Here is an 8,809-nt window from a genome sequence, read left to right on the forward strand (position 1 = left end):
GTGTATGTACAACGTTTAATGCTGCAGCTGCCTAATGAATTAACTCTAATAGACAGCGAAGATGTAGAGAGCTGGAGTCTTCCTTCTTCAGGGCGCAGCAGAAGAAAGAAAAATGACAGCACTCCTGCTGGTGCTGCTGCTGCTGCTGCTGGACCTGGTGCTGCTGGTGGTGATGCGCCAGCAGCAGCAGCAACAGCAGCAGCAAAGAAAAAAAGAAAGAAGAAGAGACTTCCTAAAGGATGCAGCGAAGACAAATCAAAGATGCATGCACCCGACCCAGAGAGGTGGCGGCCTAAACATGAGAGGTAAAAACAAAAATAAAATAAATAAATAAATAAATAAATAAATAAATAATATATAAATAAATATATATATGTATATAAATAAGTATATAAATATATGCAAATAGAATTAACTAATTATTATTGTCATAGAGGAGTCATTTTTATGTAAATATTAAATATAGTGTATGCAATATACATAGATGTATATATTATATATATTATATATATTAGATATTATATATATTATATATGCATGTAGAAGACATAAAGAAGTAAAGCAGAAAATAAAATAAATAAAATTAAATAAAATAAATATTAAGGAGATCATCAGAGAAGAGACAGTTTAAATGCAGATATATAAAAAATATGAATAGAAAAGGACAAATACACAAGTGCTGCTGCTGCTGCTGCTAGTGCTGATGCTAATACTAATGCTGCTGCTGCTGCTGCGTTTTATTTGTTTCTGAGTGTTTGTTTGTTTGTTTATTATTTATATGATTATTATTTTGTCGCACCTGTTGTGTGTATAATAATTATTTGTCTTATATTTCTTTCTTTGCTTTGTTTGTTTTGTCTGCTGTAATTCTTCTTGCTGCTTTTGAGTGTTTTGTTTGTTTTTGTTTCTCTTTGTTGAGGAGTTCAAAATGATGCTGTCTTTGTGTTTTGTTGTTGATGAAGATTGTTCTTTTTCTCTTTTATCTTCTTTCTTACGTTGGTATCTTTCTTCTTGTTGCTTTTCTTCTGTGCTGCAGTTGTTGCTGCTTTGCTGCTGCTGTTGCTGCTACTTTAGTGCTGCTACTTACCGTGCTTTTCACAAATTTGCTGCTGCTGCTGCTGCTTCTGTTGCTGTTGCAGCTGGTGCTCGGTCTTCTTTTCTACTGCTGCTTCTGCTGCTGTTGCTTGTTTCTTTCTTTATGTTACTCTTGCTACTCTATTTCTTCTATTTATATTTGCTTTCTAGCTGCTGCTGCTGCTTCTCGTGGTTGACTCACCTGCTGCTGTCTTGTGTCTCTTTTGCTGCTGTCTTGTGTCTCTTTTGCTGCTGTGCGGTGCCTCTGTTGCTGCTGTCTTGTGTTTGTTTTGCTGCACTTTGTTTATTTTTTGTTTTTTTTCTCTTTCTCTTCGATTAGAGACAACACTAGCAGAATAAATGAAAAGAAGTAGAGCATTAAAATAGACAGAGATGCATTTAGTAGAGAGTAAAACGAGAGAAAAAACGTAACAGCATACACCTATATAACCAGAAGGAACCGTTGCTGCTGCTGCTGCTGCTGCTGTAGCTGTTGGTTGTTGAAGAGCAGCAGCAGAGAGATTAGACAGAGACAAGAAGGGAGGGGAGGGCCTCCTTGGGTTTGTTGTTGTTAGTCGTTTCTTATTTGCTCCTGGGCGATGCCTCTTATGTTGCGGTGTATGTACAACAGAAGCGGCTATAAGAAGATGTTAAAACGCAGAAAAGAATGTCTTAGAGGAGGCGCTCAAGGCGCTGTGGCTCCAGGTCAGTCGGCAGCGGCCGGTGCCTTGCAGCAGCTAGCGGTGACTGCTGCTGCTGCTGCTGCTGCTGCTGCTGCTGCTGCTTATGCGTGGATCCGGGTGTATGAGGGATGTTTTATCGGTTTTTTCGGTATTTTTAATTGTTTTATTATGTTAAAAGAGTAAATAAGGCATAAATGTATCTTTTTTGCGTTCAATTTCCCTCAGGTACAGCCGAGGCTGTTACAGGGTTCCGAGACGCAGGAAGGACCACCGCAAGGACGAAGGCAGACACAGAAGACAGCACTGCTCGTCATTTGTGAGTTTAAAACAATAATATTAATTTAAAAAAAATAAATATTCTTATTTTTTATTCAATTTACAACTATTTTAACCCTTTTTCCCTCATTTTACCCGCAGGACGCGCAGACGCGGAGGCAGACGCTGAGGTGACCGCTTCGAGCTGCCTGAACACCTGAGCTGCCTGTACACCTCAAGAGGTGCCTATACACCTCAGAATATGAAGACGCTAATTTCCCCTTCTAGTCGAATATTATTCATCTTTGCTTCCTGCCGGACCTCCTCTAATCAACCCGCCAACACTCAGCGGGCAGATCGCCCTAGGTGACCTTAGCAGCAGCAGCAGCAGCAGCAGCAGCAGGCCCAAGGCAGCAAATCAAATGGCTATGACTAGCTGTCCTGGCAGCCTGTTGTTTGTTGCTGTTGCAGTAGGGCGTTTGTTGGGTGTTTCCTCACGCTGCTGCAGTTGCTTCTTCTCATACTCCGAGCAGCATATTGCTGCCTCTCAGAAGCAGCAGCAGGTACTGCAGCAGCAACAGCAGCAGCAGATGCGACTGCATCTACAGCACCAGCTGCATCTGTAGCAGCATCTGCAGCAGCGCCAGCGGCAGCACCCGCATCGGCAATAGCAATAGCAGCGACTGCTGCAGGTGTATCTGCAGCAGCAGCAGCAGCAGCAGCAGCAGCAGCTCCTGATGGGTGTTAACTATTTATAGGAAGACTGCAGCACCCCATGGCTTCCCGTCGCCCGTGCCTGCTGCGCAGTACAAGCTGCCGCCGCAGCAGCAGCAACAAAAGCTGCTGCAGCAGCAGAAACAATAGCTGCAGCAGCAGCAGCAACAATAGCTGCAACAGTAGCAGCAACAATAGTTGCTGCAAGTGCAGCAACAGTAGCTGCGGCAGCAGCTGTTCCAGCAGCAGCAGTAACAGCTGCTGAAGCAGCAGCAGCAGCAGCAGCAGCAAACAGATTGATGTGTGTAATGTTGACGTTGCAACAATAAGAGTATAGGAGTAATAAAGAAGCAGCAGACGGAGTTGTCTGCGGCGTGCTGCTGTTTGCTGCTGCTGCTGCGGGTAGAGTTAAATGAACGCAACGAGTATTTGTCTCTTTTTATAATATAATTATTATTTATAAAATATAAATTTTGAAGAAAAAGCATAAACAAACAGCACACCTGCTGCTGCAGTGTCGGGGGAGGGGGCAGTGCTGCTGCTGCTGCCGCTGCTACTAGTACTGCTGCTGCTGCTGCTGCTGCTGGTACAGCAGCAAGAGGGTCTGAACCTTCACTATTGCTTTTTTGTTTGAGGTAAATTGTCGTTAATTTATTATTTAAATGAATTAATAACAATAAATTAAACGTAAAAAACACGAAGACACCCCACAGACAGAAGAGTGAACACTGGTCTGGTCTACTGCTACCGCTGCAGCGCTCTCTGAGCGACGACGGCCCTGCTGCTGCTGCTGCTGCTGCAGCTGCTGCAGCAGCAGCTGCAGCATAAAGCCAAAATTGGCTGAAATTCAAATTCTTTTTTGTTTTGTTGTCAATAGAGGGAGCAGAAGTCTCGTGAGATCCCTCTTGTGTTGCTGCGGGCACCAGACTCTTCAGCAGCAGCAGCTGCGGCAGCAGCAGCAGCAGCAGCAGCAGCAGCAGCAGCAGCAGGAACTGCCCAGGGTCACTCGGGGTCACCGCTTTCCGTGTCAGGGGTGTTATATCTTGAGCTGTACGTACACCTCAGACAGGCTTCATCCCACACTGCAGCAAACGCTGTGTCTTGCAGCCCTCTTTGCTTTGGCTTCTTCCTTTGCTGCAGCAGCAGCAGCACCAGCATCAGCAGCAGCAGCAGCAGTAGCAGCAGCAATGCGCTTCCTGCAGTCTTATTAGGTCTTTGTGCTCTTGACAGCTTCTTTGTAGTGCGCCGCTGTCCCTAGAATGCCTCCCTCCAGCGACCGTGCAGCAGCAGCAGCAGCAGCAGCTGCTGCTGCTGCTGCTGCTGGTACTGCATCTACTGACGAAGATGGTGTGGCGGCACCTCGGCTGACTGTACAGCAATCTGTGTTGCAGCAACAGCAGCAGCAGCAGTTGCAGCAGCGGGAGCAGCAGCAGCAGCAGCAACTGCTGCATCATCAGCAGCAGCAGCAGCAGCAGCAGCGGGAGCTGCAGCGTCGTTTAAGCCGCAGGGGCCCTGGGCCTTCTATGAGGGCCTTGATGGGGATTGTCACCGTTGTGTCTCAGCCTGTTGCAGATTTGTTTGTATGGTTGCTGCGGTTTGTACGCGAGTGCTGCTTTACTCTTGCTGCTGCTGCTGCTGCTGCTGCTGCTGCAAGCAAGAGACTCTTAGGGTTCCCTGTAAGCCATTGCTGTTAGGATCTCTTCTTCTTCTTCTTCGTCTTATTCTTCTTCTTCTTCTTGTTCTTCTTCTTCTTCTTCTTTTTCTTCTTCTTCTTCAACATCTTTACCTTCTTCATCATCTTCTTCATCATCTTCTTCATCATCTTCTTCATCATCTTCTTCATCATCTTCTTCTTCATCTTCTTCATCTTTCTTTTTCTTCTTCTTTCTTCTTTCTTCTTCTTTCTTTTTCTTTCTTCTCCTCCTTTTTCATCTCCTTTTTCTTTTTCATTTCGCTTTCTTTTTCTTTTTCATTTTCATCTTCTTTTTCTTTTTCTTTCTTTTTTTATTCTTTTTTATCTTTGTCTCTGTTTATATACTCTCTTCTTTTTCATTTGTTTCTGTTTGTATGAATTGTTGTTCTTCTCTGTCTGTGGCTACTTAGATGCTGTCTTGTTCTTTATTTATATTTATTTAATTGCTGTCTTCTTCTTTATTTATATTTATTTAATTGCTGTCTTCTTCTTTATTTATATCTATTTAAAATTAATCTGTTTCTTTTTCTCAGTTTATTTATATTTAATTGTTTTCTTCTGTCTCCTTTGCCTCTGTGCTTGACTGTCTCCTCCTCCTGTCTCTTCGTTTTCTTTCTTTGCTTTTTTGTCTCCTTTTATCTATTTCTGTCTCCTTTTATCTCTTTTACTATCATTTTAATTATTTACCTCATTTCTTTTTTATTTTTGTTCTTCTCTCTCTCTTTGTCTCCCTTTTATTCATTTTCTTCTTCTCTAATGCGCTGTCTCCTTTTGTCTCTGTCTCCTTTACTCAATTCAGAAGCAGCAGCAACTGCCGAAGCAGCAGCAGCAGCAACAGTAGCAGTAGAAGTAGCACTAGAAGCAGCAGCAGTAGCAAAAGTCCTGGCAGAGCAGCAGCAGAAGCAACACCGGTAGCAGCAGCAGTAGCAGCAGCAATAACGGCAGCAGCAGTAGCAGCAGCAGCAGTAGCAGCAGTAGCAGCAGCAGCAACAGCGGCAGCAGCACTGATATGTTTGTCTTCAGGAGTCTCCTCTTGTGTCTCCTATTACACCTCAACCAACTGTGGGGGTAAAGAGGCAGCAGCGCCGTCAGCAGCGGCAGCAGCAGCAGCAGCAGAAGCAGCAGCAGCAGCATCAGCAGCAGCAGCAGCACCAGCACCAGCAGCAGCAGCAGCAGGTCGGTGCGCGCCGGAGCAGCACTGCAGCAAGGCAAGAACAAGGGCAACGGCTTCTCGCTGCAGTTATCTCTAACGGCAGCAGCACCGGCAGCAGCACCAGCAGCGTGCGCAGCAACAGCAGCAGCAGCAGCAGCAACAGCAACAACAGCTGCAGCAGCAGCAGCTCTCTGGGGTCTCTGTGGGAGACTGCCAGACAGGCAGCCCAGGCTTGGCTTGGTGCTGCTGCTTCGGGTGCTGTTGCTGATGCTGCTGGTGCTGCAACTGCAGCAACAGACACACCTTCGCCGCAGCTAGAAAGAGAAGCTGCAGCAAGATCTGTGTCTTGTGGAGGTTCGAAACGTGCTGCTGCTGCTGCAGTTGCTTCTTTTGAGGAAGCAGAAGCAGCAGCAGCACGAGCAGCAGCTGCTGCTGCAGTCGCTGCTGCAAAAAGAACAGCAGCAGCAGCAGCAGCACCCACAGCACGCAAACCCCAGCAGCACCAGCAGCAGCAGAAACAGCAGCAACACACGGATGCTGATACCACAGACGCCGGTGCTGACAACCAGCAGCAGCAGCAGCTGCAGCAGGGGGGCCTCCGGCAAAGAAAGCAGAAGCAACAGAGCAAGACCGCCGCTCAGGATAACTCTGAGACTCAGCAGCAGCAGCAGCAGCAGCAGCAGCAGCAGCAGCAGCAGCAAGAACTGTTGCAGCAGAAGGAGCACCACCCACAAGCGGCTGATCGGTGCCGATCAGGAGCAAAACCTACGGGAGCAGCAGCAGCTGCAGCAGCAGCTGCAGCAGCAGCAACAGCAGCAACTAGTGTCATTCCAGAAGCAGCACCGGCAGCAAGACGCAACAAAGTGAGGGAAGCTGCTGCAAAGTCAGCAACTCCCCAAGCAGCAGCAGCAGCAGAAGCAGCAACAGCAGCAGAAGCAGCAGCAGCAGCAGACGCACCAGCAGCAGCACAAGCTGAGCTGCAGCAGGGTCGCGAGGCTTCAAACAGGGATGAGTTCGCAGAATGCACAGGCGCAGAGCGGGCGGCGCTGCAGCAGCAGCAGCAGCAGCACAACCTGCAGCAGCAGCAGCAACAGCAACAGCAGAAACAAAAGCAGCCGCAACAGCGAGGAAGGCAGCAGCAGAAAAAGACAGGAGGCACATCCCCACGCCCTGGAGAGCAGCAACAGCAGCAACAACCGCAGCAAGACCAACAACAGCAACAACGACAGCCCCATCAGCAGCAGCAGCAGCAACAGCAACAGCAGCGGCAGAAGCGGCAGCAGCAGCAGCAGCAGCGGCAGCAGCAGCACCTGCCTGAGTCTGGTGAGAAGGCAATACATCCCGCAGCAGCAACGACACCAAAATCAGCAGCATCAGCAGCAGCAGCAGCGGCAGAAGCAGAAGCAGCAGCAGCAGCAGCAGAGAGTGGTTCAGGAAGACGGTATTTGGTGGAGATGAGCGCACGAGAGGTTGCTGCATTAGCTGATGTTGCTGCTGCTGCTGCTGCTGTTGCTGCTGGGCTCCCCCCTCCCATGGCTGTATCGGGAGCAGCAGCAGACGCAGCATCAGCAGTTGCTGAGACGGCAGCAGTTGCTGCAGAAGAAGCAGCAGCAAGGAGAGGACGAGCAGCAGCAGCAGCAGCAGCAGGTGCTGCTGCTGCTGCTGCTGCTGCGTACACGCACACAGACGAGGACTCCTCCACTGCAGCAGCAACAGCAGCAGCAGCTCCCGCTTCGCCTGCTGCAGCCACGCCGCTGCTGCCAGCAGAAACTGCAGCGGCAGCACCAACCCCATTGCCCCCAGCAGCAGCACCGCTTGCTGCAGCAACGCACAAATCTGCGGCAGCAGCAGAAGCAGCAGCAGCAGCTACACCTGCTGCTGCTGATTCAAATTGTGCAGGACAGCAGGAGCCAAAGACGCCCACAGAAGAAAAACGCAGAAGAAGCCGCCGGAGAGGTAGGCAGCAGCAGCAGCAGCAGCAAGAGCAAGAACAGCAGCAGCAGCAAGAGCAAGAGCAGCAAAAGCAGCAGCAGCCGCAACTGCCGCAACAGCAGCAGCAGCAGCAACCACAGCAGCAGCAGCAGTCGAAACAACAGCAGCCGCATCAACAGCAACAGCAGCAGCAGCAGCAACCACAGCAGAGGCAGCAGCAGCCTCAACAGCAGCAGCCGCAACAGCAGAAGCAGCACCAGCCGCAGCAGCAGAAGCAGCAGCAACCGCAGCAACAGCAGCTGCAACACCAGAAGCAGCAGCAGGCGCAACACCAAAAGCAGCAGAAGTCCCAAAAGCAGCAGCAGCAGCAGCAGCAGCAGGCGTGGCCTCATTCTCAGAAGGCACGTGAAGGCGACCCTCATCATAGAGGCCCCCCAGAGGCAGGAGCAGCTTCACATGCAGCCAATGCTGCTGAAGATTCTGCTGCAGCTGCACCTGCAGCACCAGCAGCAGCAGGTGCAGCGGCACCAGCAGCAGCAAGTGCAGCAGCAGCAGCATCAGGTGCAGCTGACACTGCTGGCCATACACCCCACCGCTCCCGTGAAGGAGGCCCCAGGAAAAATCCGTCTAAGGAAATGGGGCCTGCTGCGAGTTCTGCTGCTGCTGCTCCTGCTGCTGCTTCTGCTCGTGCTGCTGCTGCTCCTGCTCGTGCTGCTGCTGCTCCTAGTGCAGCAGCAGCACCGCCAGCAGCTGCAACAACACCAGCGGAGGCAGGAGAAGCAGAAGTGCATTGGCCTCCTTTAGGAAAAGCTGCTGCAATGAGGGGGAGGAGAAACTCTACTGCTGCGTGAGAGCTGCTGCTGCTGCTGCTGCTGCTGCTGCTGTGATTGTGGGGCTGCCATTTTGCACGGACCTTGCAGATAGCCGTTTAGGTGTTGCTGCTGGCTTTGCTGTGTATGTATTGCTGCTGCCGTTGCTGTTGCTGTTGCTGCTGCTGTTGCTGCTGCATGTGCTCCCCTTGCTGCTGATGCTGCTGATGGTGCTCTGCTGCCGCAGCACTGGAAGTAGTATTATGAGGAGAGGCAACGCGCAGCAGCAGGCGACCCCCAGCAACAGCAGCAGCAACAACAACTTCAGCAGCAGCTTCCTCTTACGGCCCCTTCCTGCTCCTGCGAATCCGCGGCAGCAGCAGCAGCAGCAACAGCAGCAGCAGCATCAGGCCATTGGTGGCGGCAGCAACTTCAACAGGAGGCGATTTCCAGGAGATGCAGCAAATGTCTCTAACAGCAGCAGCAGCAGCAGCCG

General features: G+C 50.0%; 1 protein-coding gene across 1 annotated transcript; it reads left to right on the top strand.

Moving 5' to 3' along the window:
* Positions 1–3,985: 3,985 nt before the first annotated feature.
* EAH_00032840 (hypothetical protein) lies at positions 3,986–8,355 on the top strand (the record flags this gene model as incomplete). Its single annotated transcript, XM_013395947.1, has 2 exons — positions 3,986–4,306; positions 5,443–8,355. 2 exons carry the CDS (start codon positions 3,986–3,988, stop codon positions 8,353–8,355), a joined length of 3,234 nt encoding a protein of 1,077 aa, XP_013251401.1.
* Positions 8,356–8,809: the final 454 nt, after the last annotated feature.

Source organism: Eimeria acervulina, genomic scaffold (assembly GCF_000499425.1).
Source record: "Eimeria acervulina Houghton genomic scaffold, Eah_scaff321, whole genome shotgun sequence".
Classification (NCBI taxonomy): domain Eukaryota; phylum Apicomplexa; class Conoidasida; order Eucoccidiorida; family Eimeriidae; genus Eimeria; species Eimeria acervulina.